Source organism: Phalaenopsis equestris, unplaced genomic scaffold (genome assembly GCF_001263595.1).
Source record: "Phalaenopsis equestris unplaced genomic scaffold, ASM126359v1 Scaffold000369, whole genome shotgun sequence".
Classification (NCBI taxonomy): domain Eukaryota; kingdom Viridiplantae; phylum Streptophyta; class Magnoliopsida; order Asparagales; family Orchidaceae; genus Phalaenopsis; species Phalaenopsis equestris.
Window position 1 is genome coordinate 500435 of NW_018164811.1, and position 16698 is coordinate 517132.

Here is a 16698-nt window from a genome sequence, read left to right on the forward strand (position 1 = left end):
AATGTAGAATTGAAAGCAAGTGTTGGAGAGGACATTTAGCAGGCTGACACTAAGCAACAAAATTGGACAACCAAGCCATGTGATTTGAAGAAAAGATCGTACAATGATGTTATCGTTGTAAGTGGCCCAGATCCAACCTTTACGATTAAAGCCATTCATGAACCAAGTTGGACCACTAAGGATTCTCATAAAATTTTGATTTTTTTCCCCTTGAAAATAAAAATAAATTAAATGTCCGATCTAATTCTACATCCTTTATATTTTAATCTTATTTACAATGAATTATAATTTAAAATATCTTTTTTTCCATGTTGGATTACACACATGTTTTGTAGAGTTTTGTATTTGAAACATCTTGAAAAGCTTTGGTACACCAATAAATTAATAGAAAGTAAGCAAATTTGTTTTTTTTGGTAGGAATCATTCTGCAATTGATGCTCCCTAATAATTGAATGCATTGTAGAGCCCACTTATTACCTTTTGAAAATATTATTTCATATGTAAAGTTACTGTGGTAATTATTTTTTACTCTATTCTGACTATTTTGAGATTTCACATTGAATTTTGTCTTTCCAAAATTTTTATTATAAGAAAATAAATGGTGTCATTAGTGTTTCATTTTAAAGGGGTAGAAGAAAACTATGTGAAATCACAAAATTAAATATTTTCTTTAGGTGGATTAACTAATTGCCCTGGCTAGAGAGGGAAACCACCTAATCCACCTAAGCATCTCAAAATCAAGCAAATGCAAATGTCGGATGGTTACGACTATTATTTGATTAAGAATATTCATGAGATTTATAACTCAACTATATAGGTCCACTTTCTAACTATAATGAGAATGTAAGGTATCTAACTAATACAACAATTTGTATTGTATAGTTTGTTAATTATAAATGTAAATGTAATAAAAATGCATGTAATAGAATTTAATGATTTAGGTGAAATTTTGATACAACATCCTCAAAGAGTAACACCCATTCTCATTGGTCATAGAACTCCACCATATGAACGGAAAAGTGCTTTTTAAAAAACAAAGAAGTGATTTCATAACATGCATATAATTGATTTTTCTCCAAAATTTTCTAATTTTTTTTAATTTTTATGATTTTCTTAGTTCAATTAGGGCGCGAAAAATTTATTCTTTAGAGACTATCACGTTAACTTTTGTGAAAAACGATGATTATAAAGCGAAAAATGAAACTAGAAAAATTGCACGCAGAAAAAATACTAGAACGACACACAGATTTACGTGGTTCAGAAAATTTGTCTACTTCCAAGGAGCTGCAAAGGATTTTATTTCTTATAGGAATTACATCGTAGAGCGCCTCGGCGTTTACAAAAAAATCTCTATTTATTTCTCTCCCTTCCTCTCTCTCTCTCTCTCTCTCTTCATCTCTTGCTCTCTTAGAGGACTTGACTTGTTACTGACAAACCATAAAAGACAATTTATAGAAACTATAAGAGCAGTATGTGGGAGGTAGGTGAGTGGTAGGTGGGTGTGGTGGGTGTGGTAAGTTGGAAGGTAAGTGAGCGGTAGATGAGACTCTTAATTAGGAAACTAATTAAATTGCGGTGGACCGGGTCTCCACATCACATTAACTAAGTCATGCACAACCAATGTAAGAAAGAAAAAAGGTTGGATGACTCTTGTTGCACCACAAGAATTAAACATATTTGCGTCCGTTAGATCAGATGCAAATCGGTCGCAAAACAGTCAATATTTAAGGGTTATCATCATATTTCTTTTTGATTTGTTCCTACATTAAATTTGGGTCAGTAATTTTATTTTAATCTAATTTACTTTGAAATATTCTGACGCAAATTACTTACGTCAGTTTTTGTGTCGTATTAGTGTCGGATCTGATTATACGTAACGTGCGTCGATATTTGTATCTGAAAATACCAGGCAATTAATGATACCGTCGGATTACCGTATCTCTTACATTGGAAAATATCATAGAACGATACACTGTTTTTATTGTTTTAGTATCTAATTTTGTGTCCGAAAATGGACGCAAATCCGGTGCAAACCTGTAAAACATAAAAAAGAAAATTATAATATCAATTGTCTTTTAACAACCTGCACAAAAATGCATTCCATATCACATATCACATATCACATTAAACATATTCATATCACAGATCAAATATCTAAACAATAACATTAATAAAATTAATATACAATCACAGATCGTCCCAAATAAGCATAGTAAAGTTCATCCAAAAACTTCTGAACAAATGTTTGATATAATGCTTACAAATAAAAAAAAACTACTCGTCATCTTTATCCTCCTCCTGCATGGATGTCATCGGCTGCTTGCACCGACTTTCCGCTAAGGTCTCCGTTATGCGTGCTATAGAGTTCTTGACTCTATGTTGTCATTGTAGCATCAACTCATGCAACTCGTCGATCTCCTTATTCATTGCAGCCACATGCTTGGCAAGAGTCTCCTAATCTAGTTGTGAGGAGCCCGGGGAACTAAGAACGGGACAACGGGAGAGCTCGGCTTCGAAGGTATGCTCGTCACTCCAAGGCCACAAACCTTTCCCTTCTTCCCCCCAATTGTTTAGGTCCAAAATTCGTACTTCGAATGTATGGTGGTATACTGACTATCACTGCTGCTGGCGTCACTCTAAGTCTGAGTGGTCAAGTGCCTTTCCTGAAGCTGCTCGAACTCCTCCTGAATGATGAAAACCAGCGTTTAATTGACACAGTTAACAAATAGAGTAAAAAAAACTTTTAATTTAATATATTTAACTTACAACAATTGTTGGAAATGCTCCGAGACCCACTGCACAGTCCCCATGTGTTAATGAGTTCAAATAAGCAGCTCCACAACGGAAGGAACACGACTCAACTTATTGGCATGTATAGCGTACAAAAATGGTTAATTCTAAAAATTACTCAAAATTTTGAATTGTTTAAATATCTAAAAAAAATCTTAACAGTATGATGTAGAGCTTTTTATGGGGATCGATCCGCTAATATGGAGCGCAACTCCACTGGACACTTCCATCGCCCATTTCGCCTGGATCTTCTGCCTCCTCCTTTCATAATCAAGAGGCGCCCCAAAACCTATCACCAATCCAGGCAGGACACTCGTCGCTTCAACGGGTTGTCATGACCATGTCAGCAAGAAGTTGTTTGCCCCAAATCTCAAAGATTCTACGGATCGACTGGTGGTGCTCTGGGAGCTAGGGGAAGGACCACTGCAACGAAAAAAATAATCTGTGTGTTAGTATAAGAAAAGAAATTACAGTTACAAATCTTACTCAAATTAAATCATCGCACCTCAAACTCTCTGAACCACATGTCACGAGCGACTACAGGTATCTGCTTTCACGACAGATAGGGCTAATCATACCGTTTGTTGATAATCTATGTGATGCAGGTAGCGAGCAGATTGTTGGTAATGAATCTGCATAAGAAACAAGTCAGTTATAAAAAAAATATAGCATGAAGAATAAACATAATACAATGTTAAAAATAACTTATGAGTTTCACTATGACAGTAATTGTACCCTAGGGGTGTAAGAGTCGACGGAGCGGGCTCAAGATATGTGCCAGGAGTAGGTGAGTGAGAAAGTGCGGAAGTAGCGGGGGACACAGGCATAATCTGGTGAAGGAGTAGGTGCCATAGGAGGGGTTACAACAACGGGTGCTAAAGGAGGTGTCGCAGGAGGTCTAGCAGCAGTCAGTTAAGGAGGTGATGCCATAAAAGGTGGAGCCGTAGTAGGTGGGGGAGGAGGTGCCAAAGAAACAGCAATAGTGGAAGCATTGGTAAGAGTAGACGACCTCCGCTTCTTGCTACTGTAGGTAGTCTCAAGGGTCACCATAAATGGGTTTTATGAGGTGGTTGACCACCTGCAACAACTGTGGTCACCTATAAACAAAGTAATGATATTAAAAAAAGATTAGTACTAGTAGAAAAAAAAATCATAAACATAAAAAAACAATGCAATAAAGGTAATATACAAGTAACAACTATGTCTTAAAATAGAAAAAAACGAGAGTAAAAAACTATGCCTCAAAACTATAGAAGTAAAAGACATAAAATAGCAATTGCAACATAATAATCTAAAATTTGGATACCAATATTATTAAGTTTCACCAAAAGAACTCGTCGTTGAATATCAACCTAAAATTTCTTCTTCATTCTCTTCATCCTCCTTATCCAAACCATGAGCAATTTCTTCAAAAAACCATGTGGTATCCTCTAGTGCAAACCATTCATCATTTGTGCTTCCCTAAATACGAAAATTTGACATACTTGGTGTATTGGTTCTATAGAATATCTGTCATGTAGTCACAGTATGACTAAACCAATAGGTAAGATCTAATAATCTCAAAAAAATCAATTACATTTCCACAATCTACACACAACATTTAATCCACATTACATCCAATCATATCACAGATCAAAACTACTAAAAATACTAATACTGCAAAAGGAGATGCTGTCACAAATCTAAATTTTAAAAAAATTAAATCTACTTATTGATGAATATGGTTGAGTTTAATTAAATTTTATTTATGCAATAAATGAAGAACTAAAATCATTTTATTAGTCATGCTTCAGAGATAGTTCATAAACCTGAAGATAAAAATGGTTTTTGGTTGTAGAATGATTTTTAAAAGGAAATGTGAAGCACATAGTAATTTTAAACCAAAACATTATTGACCTATATATCTGCTCAGCTTGACAAAAATAATGAATGTTGATCGTGATTATGAGTTGTTGAGACCTTATTCACCCGAGTCATCATCGAAGCCAACCAAATGATGCCCAATTATAAATTAACCTAACTATGTCAATACGTCTAGAGAGTCAAAATCATCCAAGAAGACACCAAACATGATCAAAAAAATTTGGTATGGTGAAAACCCGGACTACCATTGCGACACGTGTGATTCAGACCTGAATCGCCTTGACTATTGTTGAAATCATTCAAACGACCTCTAATCGTAAAACGAACTGCGGAAGCTCGCTCAAATTTTCGAGACAGCTCAAAGTAGCCCACAAATCAAAATCAAAATTGGTTGCCAAGTTTTTAAAAAAGAACGGGTCATGAATTACAATGAAATCAATCGTAAATCAAAATTGGTTGCCAAGTTTTAAAAAAGAACGGGTCATGAATTACAATGAAATATTTTAATCTCTTGTGAAACAATCTTTAGTTGAAGTTGTTATTTCACAGTCTTACCTATATTTCACAAAACACGCCTTTCTGACCTCACATGGCAATCCTGCAGAAGCAATAATTGAGAAGCTATCTGCCTTCACGGCTGCTTTTGAGCCATGCATTCATATTATTAAACAATAATAATAATAAAAAAAAAGATCTCGTACTATACATATAGATATTTACATATGTGGCCGCAATGGTCGGTTGAAATATTAATTTTATTTAACATATGTATATAGATGTGCAACAAAATTTGTACTCTAAATGTAAATATGTGGTCTAGGTATACAATAGTTGACAAAAAAATATAACATTTTATTTTAAGAAAAATGAGATTTTACCTTTATAATTTGTAGTATTTTTTTTTTTTCAGGTAAGAAATATAATTTCTTCCGATCTGAAGTATTTTATTTAAAAAAAAATATTTATATTATAAAATCTGTTTGACATCAATTGTACGTCAAAATTTTTGGCTCTCCGAAAAAATGATGAATGAAATAGGTTGTACATCGAATAATATATTTTGTATAATATTAATTATTAATTGACACACATATTATAGTAGCCATTAGAATCTTTCATGCAAGTCAAGTTTTTATTCTCTTTTTCAAATGTATTTGATAAAGTCCCTAGGCTGAGTCTTTATCGGAAATAAGGTACGGGTACGTGTTTCAAGGTTGACGACACATTGAATCGCGTGATGAAGACCATGAGCGGGTAATTTGTGTCCCGTACCTTAGTCTGAATTCTATATTTTTGTATAAATTTAGGACTGAGCATGTATATGCAGAGTCCGACGTCTTTTCTACTTTTCCTGGAATATGTCACCGGACTAGTGACACTGGCCTCTTATATATAATTTGAAGTGCTTTTACTTCTTATATCGTGCTTGCATGCTTGGATTTTATTCCTTGTTTTTTTTGGTTTATCCGAAATGTCATAAAAATTGTAATTTAGGTTCTTTAGAATCTTAAAATTTTAAATTTTTCAACATAAAAATCTTAACAAAAGATTCAAGACTTTTAAATTTTTTTTATTTAATTCGTTTATTATTTGGGTTGAGTTCAAGTTACCCGATTCAAGTTTTTTTCGGGTCGGACCCAAACCAGACCCATCGATCAACCCAAATTGCAACCCTATACTAGAGGTTTTTTTTGGTATAACAATATTGTAAATCATTACTTTCACATCAGATATCTATTTAGAAATTTTTTTGCTCCGTGCAATATGAATGTACTAGACACTTTCTTAGGTACAATCATATTGTACAACATATGTTATGAAATTTATGGCAAAACAATCACATGAATCGACACAAATCAAGAATAAGAACGCAGAGATTACATGAGTAAGGTTCCTTATGCTTCAGCTATTGGTTCACTTATGTATATTATGGTTTGCATCAGACCTGATATTGCCCATGCAGTGAGAGTCAGAGTCGTTAGCATGACGTTAGTAGATACATGAGTAATCATGGAAAGGAACATTGGGAAACAGTGAATTGGATCTTGAGGTACCTAAGAGGCTCTGCAGAAACTTGCTTGTGTTTCTCAGGAAAAAGTCCAGAGGTACGGGGCTATGTTGATGCTGATTTAGCTGGAGACAGGAGACATTGGCTGGAGACATTGATACTAGAAGAAGTACTACATGCTATATTTACACTATTAGTGGCACTGTAGTATCATGGGGCTCTAATCTGCAAAAGATAGTTTCTTTGTCTACTACAGAAGCTGAGTACATAGCAGTGTCAGAGGCTGCAAAGGAGATGATATGGCTACAGGGCTTCTTGAATGAATTGGGCAAGAAGAATCAGAAGGGAATTCTCTACAGCCATAGTCAGAGCGTCATATTCCTTGCCAGGAATCCAACATTTCATTCCAGGACAAAACACATTCAGATCAGGTATCACTTTATACGGTCATTGTTGGATGACGGACAGTTGTCGCTTGGTTGTTACGGACAGTTGTCGCTTGAGAAAATTTGTGGAAGCCAGAACCCTGCTGATATGTTAATAAAGGGTGTTACAATTGAGAAATTGAAGTTGTGTGCAGCTTCAGTTGGTGTTCCCATGTGAAGACAGGGACCTTTGAGTTGTAGAGGTGGAGGATTCATGTTTGAAGGATGACGCCACCAGAAAAGGATATCAGTTTGAGGAGGAAGGACGTTGCAGTCTGTGAACAAGTCTCCAAGTGGGAGATTATTTGTTATGTGGAGCTTGACCCGGTTAAAAGAAACGAAAATAATAATAATAATAATAATAATTGCACAATTTATTTCGCTCCCGCCCCGTCTCCCGTCTCCCTAGCTCCCATTTTCGCGAACCACTCCTTTGTGATTTGCGATCTACCACCGATCTCCTCTCCCGTTCGTGATCTCCCCCGTCCGCCCCATCTTCTCCTGTCCCTTGCGTGCGAAAGAGAAGCCCTATCCAGACAATTCTTCTCTCCTCTCGCTCGCTGCAGTTTGCTCCTCCCGTCACGTTCGTGAAACAGGAAGAAGATTTCTCCTTAGGATTCTTCTTGAGGCTTACGGGAAGCAGAAAAAGGAAGAAGAAGAAAGAACAAAATAGCGAAGAAGAAGGTGCTTCTTCTTGATTTCTTCTTGTTGGCTTGGAGCAGAAGAGAAATAGGTTTTTCTCTTGTACGTATTTCTTCTTCTTCGGTGTTCTTGCTCTTGGGTAAATCTCGGTGTAAAGAGAAAGAGCAAGTGAGAGATCCTGCAATCATCGTTGTGATCAAATTGGTGTAATTTCTTCAATTAGTAAAATCCTCTGCAACTCCGTGGATGCAGGCAATTTGCCGAACCACGTAAAACTGTATTTTTTTCTGGTATGAATTTTTGTCATGCTATTTTTCACTTCATCGTCGATAATTTTAAATTTCATATATTGTACAACAACTTATGCTTCAGACTCTTTAAATAGAAAAATAACATTAAACTTAGGACGCAGTGAGAAAGTATTAAAATTATCTTTTGAGTAGTCGTATGTATGATTAATGAAGCTTAAAAGTTGAGAATTGGACCGTATGCTGCTGTGCCGTCACATGCAAAAGGACATGCATATTATTTCTTCCGGCAGCAATTATACAATCAAATTATTGAGGAGGGAGAATGAAAAGAAATATCACCGGCGAAGTTGCTTGCTAGAGTGTCACAAATCCCACTCTTCAGAAGATGAAATTCTTCTTCTTCGTTTTCTTCTTCGTCCTCCTCTTCTTGCATCAAGGCCTGCGTTGTCTCTCCGCTGTTAATTATGTGACTCATCTACCAGGCTTTCATGGCGAACTTCCCTTCCATTTAGAGACTGGGTAAGTCTATCTATATATATGCTTGTGATTATTTCACACTAAAATTATTACTCGTGTTTTCTCGAAAGAAATGATGCAGAAAATAGGGAGATTTATGGGATACATATACACATATATACACAGTTTCCTTCGCTTTGGAAACTAAATTAGTTTAGTCAATTGGCTCTGTTTTTTTTTTCTTGAGAGAATAGTTGAAACTCTGAGAAAGGGGAGAAAACGTTGATGGAGGCTAGACGCAAATGTAAATAATCCATTTTTTGAGATCTTTGAAAAAAATCTATTCTTTTTTTATTCTGAAAGATTGAAAGATAGGAATCTATATTTTGAGATCTTTTTAAGTACACTTCCAGTGATTCAAATTTGTCTTTGATTCTTCCGATTAATCCAGAGGAAAGTTTTGGTTCTAGATAATTTAGAAGGGAGGAAGTATCAAATCATAAGAGAATGACCGCAAAAGAGATTCTGCGCATGATGAAGGTCGGGTCTCTTTCCCCTGATGAAGTTTCCCTCAACAAAGTTTTCTTCCTCTCCATGAACGATCAATGTTATGTTTTTCATTTTCGTTCCATTTTAGCCACTTTTAGGATTTTGAGGAAGATAAGTCTAAGAACTCTGTGTTTTGTTTTTCGCTTGTGACAAATTTATCTGGCCATTGGAGTTGGCTTTTTGAAGTCTAAAGTTGAAATTTCCTTTCTTTGTTTGCACTTCGCAGTTATATATATGAATTCATGCTCTGTTTTACTCAGAAATGGCTTGAGTTCTCATTTAATTCTGCTTTTGTTTTCCCGAACTTGAGACTAGCTAAGCCATTCTTTTTTTTTTACTCCAAAGATAGAAGGGATCTTCTGCAGCTGCTTCACTAAGGACATCAACAAACTGCAATGGTGCGCGAACCATCATCGGAAAAACCTCTTGCCGGCTCCGTCCTCGCCGCTGCCGGTGACAGCGCGGCGAATACCTGCTTTGGCGCTTCTGCATTTGGATGATTTATTAGGAAGGGAGAAGGGGAGAATAAATAGATAGATGAATATCGAATAGAGATTAACTGGACACGAAATACGTAAATTATAAGTTTCGATTATGAAAAAAGTAAATAGGCCTGTTTTAACTGCTAACTGCTATGTATGTAAAAATCCCTTTTTAACTATAAAAAAAATACAGTTTTAGTTATATTTTTATTTTAAATTATAAAATTTTAATCATTAATCTTAATTTTATTATGATTAAATTAAAGTTTTAGTTTCTTTTTTTCTTTTTGTTATCAATTAATTTCGTAATCATATATATAGCGACATTCCAACTGCATAGATGGTAGAGAAAGGTCCACTTAAACAGACTATGTACCCGGCTTAAAAATAGTGGAGTTTTATTTTTTAGGTGGTGGTGAATTGTATTGAAAGCACACAACTTTGCTGTATTTACATATCTAAACTTTCAAATTTATGTGCATGACATTGGTGTTTTAAATTTATGAATAAAAATATGTATATTTTATTTTTAAAAGGTGATAATAGTACTATTATTTTTGTGATATTAAGGATTTGAGTGCTATATGTGTAAATATGAAAGTTTAGGTGAGATATGTAAATAGGCAAGAAATATGTGTAGGAATATAAGTGTCCCATTTAGAACTCAATGTTCATATTTTGTTCATATTCTGATTATTTCTTTTTATTTTAACATCATAATGTTCATATTGTTATGGTATGGCTCATATACCATATCGGGACAGACGCTGGATCGAAGCGGAGCGGAGCGGAGCGGAAGAACCAAACTAGTTGGGATATTGCTTGCACTCCTCCTTTGGGACCACTTGGAATAATGATGGTTGAAGATGGTGGAGTGACACTAATACTGTCCCACAAGCAGTGACACTAATACTGTCCCACAAGCTGCGATCGCGACCAGCGCCAACTTTCTGTCTTCGCCGGATTTTTGCTCAATCTAAGTAAGTTCTAGCGCCTAAGCGTCAATAGTCAGGTGCACAATGACCAAATTTTGCTTCAATCTTCAATCTAATCCAATTGGCTTCTCGTTCATCCCTTTCCCTACATCATAATTATATTGGTGAATAATATAGTTTAACTTTAATATAAGGTTCTAGCAACATATCTTTAATAACCAAACTAGTTGGGATATTGCTTGCACTCCTCCTTTGGGACCACTTGGAATAATGATGGTTGAAGATGGTGGAGTGACACTAATACTGTCCCACAAGCAGTGACACTAATACTGTCCCACAAGCTGCGATCGCGACGCCTAAGCACTTAGGCGCCAAATGAACAGCGCCAACTTTCTGTCTTCTCCGAATTTGATTTGGAGTCTTGAAATTAGAGAGGTGTGTCTCCTGGAATGAAGAGGTGTGTCTCTTCGTGTGAAGAGGTGTCTCTTGGATTAGTGGGTTGGGGGGAACGAGGGTGTATTGGTAATTTATCTATGATTTTTTTATGTCTATATATATGTGTAACCCTTGGGTATAAAAAAAAAAAAACCTCCCCCTCTGAAATACTGAAATTTTGTATTGGTAATTTATCTATGATTTTTTAATGTCTATATATATGTGTAACCCTTGGGTGTATAAAAAAAAAACCTCCCCCTCTGAAATACTGAAATTTGCTACTCGCTCCCGAGGATGTAGGCATTTTGCCGAACCTCGTTAAATCTCTGTGTTCTTCTGGTTTTGTATCGATTCTCTGTGTTTTCTTCGCCATAAATTTCACAACAGTATCGAGATACAAATAAGAGTGATTGGATGGGAAAGAAGAAGTAATATAGGTTGTATGAGATTTGGTTTGTGGAGGAGAATAGACGTTCCAAAGTTGATACCAAAGATTCAAATGGTTCCAGCGATGAGATGCAAGATGTCTCGATTTGTTACATATTTGATAGGAGACCAAGTCGTAAGCTTTAGAGTGAGGTGTTGGAGCATCGACAGGTCATCTGGATTGAACATTGTTGTTTTTGCCTTTGCCTTTATAGTATTTTTTCTTCATTTTGGAAGAATACAAGGCCAACTGCATATCGGGATCAGCGGAGGCAGATTTGTGCTCGGTGGAGCGATTTAATTTCTTCACTTATTAGTAAGGCATATAACTCGTCAAGACTTATTGGAGCGAATCTTAATCGTATGGTAGTTCTGAAGGGAAGATAAGATGTCATGAGATCATTTATTATATATGGAATAACGTCTTCAATATCAACTTGAGAATCAGCAGCATACATGTTATCAACCGTAGCTTTGGTTTGCATAAGATATTGAGATATAGTGAGTTTTTCCATTGAGACATTGTGTAGCTCATTCTTTAGTTGAATAACATGGGAGTGATTGGTGGCTTCTAAGCGCTTCTCCAATGTTGTCCAAATTTCATGACTGGTTCCTAAATTCAAGACATAAGGCAAAATAGTGGCTGAAGAGTAAAGTGCAGCCCTCAAATTTTGATTAATAAGTTGCCTAAGTAGTGTGCACAGGATTGAAAAAGGAAATGCCCGAAGCATTAAGTACCATGGACGGTGGAGGATGAATGGTACCATCATGAAAATTCAAGAAAGCATTAGCTTTGGTAATCTTGATTAACTGGGAGTGTCATATTTGATAATTATCTGCAGAGACGGTATTGGTAATCATGGATTTTATGTTGGCCATGAGGAATTTAAGGGAGGGAGGGATGAAATTTTCAGAGATTTACGAATCCATCTACCACATTGAACGTATCAGGTTCTTCCATTGTTGCCAAGCTTCAACTTGAGAAGCCCACCAAAAAAAAAATTTAAAAAAAGATATTGCAAGGAGGACGGAGAGCGGCACCAATAATTGTTTCAAGAATAGAAGTTCCAAGCGTCACCTTTCCACAGACGAACCAGCAGGAGAAAAGAATCATAGGGGAGGAAGAAAGAAGAAAAAAGAAAGAAAGAGGAGAAATGAATTCTTATGAGCTCTTCAAGATGACCTGCTCTGATGCCATGAAAGCAAAAGAGATGCGTAGAGGCGATACAAGTAAAGCAGAGAGAACTGTTTTCATTAGTTAATAAGTCTTATCATATTAATATATATAAACAGTCTACTATGGAGCAGTTAAGGTATTACATGACAAATATATGTAGTTTATCCGAAGGGATTCGGACTCGGGGCAAAGGGGACTCATACCAAAATTGCTTTCTAATAGGCTATGGTTGCACGCGCGCGCACATATATAAACTATTCGACAACTGCCCTCACTACCGACAAATTGGTCAGAGAGGAATTCGAACCCGTGACCTGAGGGGACTTACGACATTCAAAGAGGTTGCTCTGACAATAGACCACGACTGACAACACATATATGAAACCCTTGTACTCAGGCAAGATTAGATGGCACATTTCATATTTAGTTGTTTGCTGAGTAAATACTTGGGAATTAAGAAGAATGTAAGAACTAGGTAGAATAAATGAAGAATAAAGGAGCAAGAAAATGAATTAGAATATAAAAACTACTTCATTGATATCCCTAATTAGGTTGTGCATTTTGCTCGAAGATTGTTAATCACTTAGAATATTGATTTGAGTTTTAGCTAAGATTGAGATCACATCGAAGTGAATGAGACGAGCAATCAGCCAAAATCTCGGATCGATTTTTTTTAGCCAGTTTTGAGCCATACATAGATCAAGTTGAATGGGCTCGAGATCAGCTCAAATTATTTCTATTTATAAAAATTATATATGATACTAAATAAAATTGAATATAACGGGTTATGAATCGATTTCAAGCTAGAACATATGCAAATTAATTCAATTTGAGCCATCTTGTTTTGATTTCAAGCCGGATGGAGGCGATTTCGAGCTGGGATGAATCTGAATAACTCAAATTTTGAGCCAACTTGTTTCAATTTCGAGCCGGATCAAGCTCCATTCAATTTTGAGTTGAGCTAGCTAGAAATTAAATATAATTAAAGTGTGATAGAAGATTCACGGAGGTAGGGTAATAGATCATCGTCTTAGAGTTGCACGAGAATTCAACACACACTCACATAAAATAAAATAACAAGTAGAGACATCATAAGCTTTTATTTGGAAAACTAGGAAAGGAAAAAAACCATGGGTCATGGACCGGTTGAAGAGATCGACTATAACTCGGCGATTACAATTACAATTTCTTGTCTCATAGGCGAGAAATGATTACACAATCTCTTGAGTTATAAAGTTGGTGCAGAGATGATCTTATCGCAAGAAATGGGTGGCAACTCATATTGATCGACGGCTGCCGGCAGATGGTGGTGGATAATGGTTGTTTACTGTCAACAACTGCAGGAGTGATGATGGACTTCAGCTCCTTATCTAAAGTTCAAGCTCATTTTCATTCTTTAATTTATTCCCTCCTCAAGTGAGGTTTAGGGATCTATTTACAGAGTCCTCTCCCACATGCAATCAATGAATCAATATGAATCCGTATGATCAGACGGCCCAAAGAGATTTTCACGATCAGACGGTGTTTCAAGGATATTTAAGTGCCTCAACAATGTCAGAATTGAGCTTTCTTGGGCCAGATAGATTTGAATTGTCGATACGCTCAATTTAACTATAAGCTTATCATATTTGACATTTGTTTGACCTTTAAAATATGTCTAGAAAGCTTTCAAAAGTGATATAATGGCTTGATTTGGGCTAAATTTGATTTATATTGGACCAATTTTAGTATCCTTGGGTTAATCAAAGTTATTTCTTGTTCAAATTGTTGCTTTGAGAGCTGTGTCAAGCATTGTGGTTCATTTCAGATGATCGGAATTCATGTTGAAATATCAATAATGAGCCATGAGCCGAATCGGATCCGAATTCAATCCATTTGAGCCGATTTTGAAGCTCGGTTAACAATTCAATACAGCTATTAATAATGTAATTATGCTGATTTATGTATGAGAGTGAGACGATAGCTGTTAGGGAAAAAGATGAAGCGAATGACGGCAAATTGTGCCGTCAACAGTTGTGTTACATAATGCATGTAAATTTTTCAAAAAAAAAAAAAAAACATAATCCGGATCCGAATTCAATCCATTTGAGCCAATTTTGAAGCTCGGTTAACAATACAATACAGCTATTAACAATGTCACTATGCTGATTTATGTATGAGAGTGAGACGATAGCTGTTAGGGAAAAAGATGAAGCGAATGACGGCAAATTGTGCCGTCAACAGTTGTGTTACATAATGCATGTAAATTTTTCAAAAAAAAAAAAAAAACATAATCTTATATTTCATATTTTGTTATTATTTAATAATTTTTTATAATGTCTAATTATAACTTTATTTCTCGATACTCTCAAGTTTCTTAAAGAAGCTTCGTCCATCTCTCTGCCATTCTTCCATCTCCTATGGACTAATCAATGTTTCTGTGTGTAAAGGTACGTGTCTATAGATGACGACAGCCGAGCGGAGTTGTTCTATTACTTTGTGGAGTCGGTTAGGAAACCCGAGGAGGACCCTCTCATCCTTTGGCTAACTGGCGGGCCGGGCTGCTCGGGCTTTGTGGGCTTGGCTGTGCAGATGGGTACAAATGGTTTTAGCTGGGCTGTTCAAATTTCTTATTTATGAAAGCATTTTCTATTATTATAGACAGATATAAAGAACTCATAATTTTGCTTGAGATTCAAGCGATAATACAAAAATAGTTATTTCTTATTTATGAAAGCATTATTGTTGTTTGAGTATCTATTATTATAGACAGATATAAAGAACTAATACTTTTGCTTGAGATTCAAGCGATAATACAAAAATAGTTAAAAATTGAGCAAATATGTAAATAATTCTTGATGTATTTTATAAATGTCCTCTATTATTAAAACTCATAGTTCACAATTAATATTTGCATCCATCATATAATTGTTTGTGCACAGGACCTCTTAAGTTTAAGGTTGATAATTTTGACGGCAACACTCCAACCTTAGTTGTTAATCCTTATTCATGGACAAAGGTGAGAAACTATAGTACCATTTATAACTAAATTGTCACAAATATATATATATGCATGATCATTCTATTATACCTTAAATTCCACTGAAAAGATATTTTGAATTTTCAGATTGCTAATATGATCTTCGTGGATTGGCCTATTGGTACTGGATTCTCCTACTCCATGACTGATAAAGACTACATCACTGACGATATTCAGGCTAAAGGAAATATCCTCAAATTTCTCAGAAAGGCAGAGCCATAGTTCTAAATCTTAAATTAATTTATATTATATGCTTAAAATTTTTTTTATGATGAAGAGACATTGTGAAAATGAGAAAAATCATTATATATCATACTCTCTATTTTCACTGATATAGTGGTTCTTGAGACATCCAAATTTCATGTTGAATCCTTTCTACATGGGTGGTGACTCTTATGGTGGGAAGATGGCTACACTTGTTTCTCATGACATTGTTGAAGGTAATTAGTTAAGGGTAATTAGTTAGTCAATTTTCTTATAAACGCAAAATAATCCCGTTGTTTAGCTCACAAAGAAATTTTAATTATCATAATCATATCATGCGTGACAGAAAATGAGCAGGGTCAAAAGCCATTAATCAATATTAAGGTATGAATTTTTAAGCATTAATACTGGTTTAAAAGCTTTTAGTTTAATTGAGAAACCTAATTAATATTGTACCATGTTTTTTTTAATTTTATTGTTTGGAATTTTATCAGGGTTACCTAAATGGCAACACTATAACAGGCGAAAAAATAGATTTGAATTCTCGAGTACCTCACGCATACGGATTAGGAATTATTTCTGAAGAACTCTACAAGGTTTTTTTATAATATTCTGAACTTCTATAAAGAAAATCTCATTACCTTGTTTTTTAACATATATTTTATTAATAACATTATGATTTCCATTATTACAGCTTATTCAGACGAACTGTGTAGGTGAGGATTACCTACAGCCTCAGGGTGCGATATGTAAGGCATATCTCAAAGTCTTTAATGAGGTAAGCTAAATCATCAACTTTGTTCATATAATGTGTAATTTTCATACCATAATATTTTTTTAGGCTAATTTTTTTTCATGCATTAATTTCCTCACAGTTTCTTTCAGAAATTAATGTTTATGGTATATTGGATCCCCTATGTTCTAATGAACCTCCAGGAGAGGTGTTACACCTTCGCAGATCAATGGAAGAGAACTCACCAGAATTCCTCTCCCAGTTTTCACCTGATAATAATTGTATAGTTAAGTCCTTTATATA

At 35.3% G+C, this 16698-nt stretch overlaps 1 protein-coding gene and 1 long non-coding RNA gene across 2 annotated transcripts in view; one reads left to right on the top strand and one right to left on the bottom strand.

The window, feature by feature from the left end:
- Window positions 1-2202: 2202 nt before the first annotated feature.
- Window positions 2203-3769, bottom strand: LOC110026390. Its single transcript, XR_002294197.1, has 4 exons — window positions 3526-3769; window positions 3296-3422; window positions 2767-3213; window positions 2203-2684 (listed from the first exon to the last, which is right to left on the bottom strand). It is a non-coding gene; the product is annotated as an uncharacterized LOC110026390 (long non-coding RNA).
- A 4445-nt stretch (window positions 3770-8214) lies between these two features.
- Window positions 8215-16698, top strand: part of LOC110026379 (serine carboxypeptidase-like 19) — a 24690-nt gene continuing 16206 nt past the window's right edge. Inside the window, exons 1-9 of the mRNA XM_020727292.1 lie at window positions 8215-8498; window positions 14869-15014; window positions 15361-15437; window positions 15546-15668; window positions 15796-15898; window positions 16009-16046; window positions 16157-16258; window positions 16357-16440; window positions 16538-16693. Coding sequence (XP_020582951.1) covers window positions 8365-8498; window positions 14869-15014; window positions 15361-15437; window positions 15546-15668; window positions 15796-15898; window positions 16009-16046; window positions 16157-16258; window positions 16357-16440; window positions 16538-16693 — 963 coding nt within the window. The 5' untranslated portion in view covers window positions 8215-8364. The remainder of the gene's footprint in view (window positions 8499-14868; window positions 15015-15360; window positions 15438-15545; window positions 15669-15795; window positions 15899-16008; window positions 16047-16156; window positions 16259-16356; window positions 16441-16537; window positions 16694-16698) is intronic.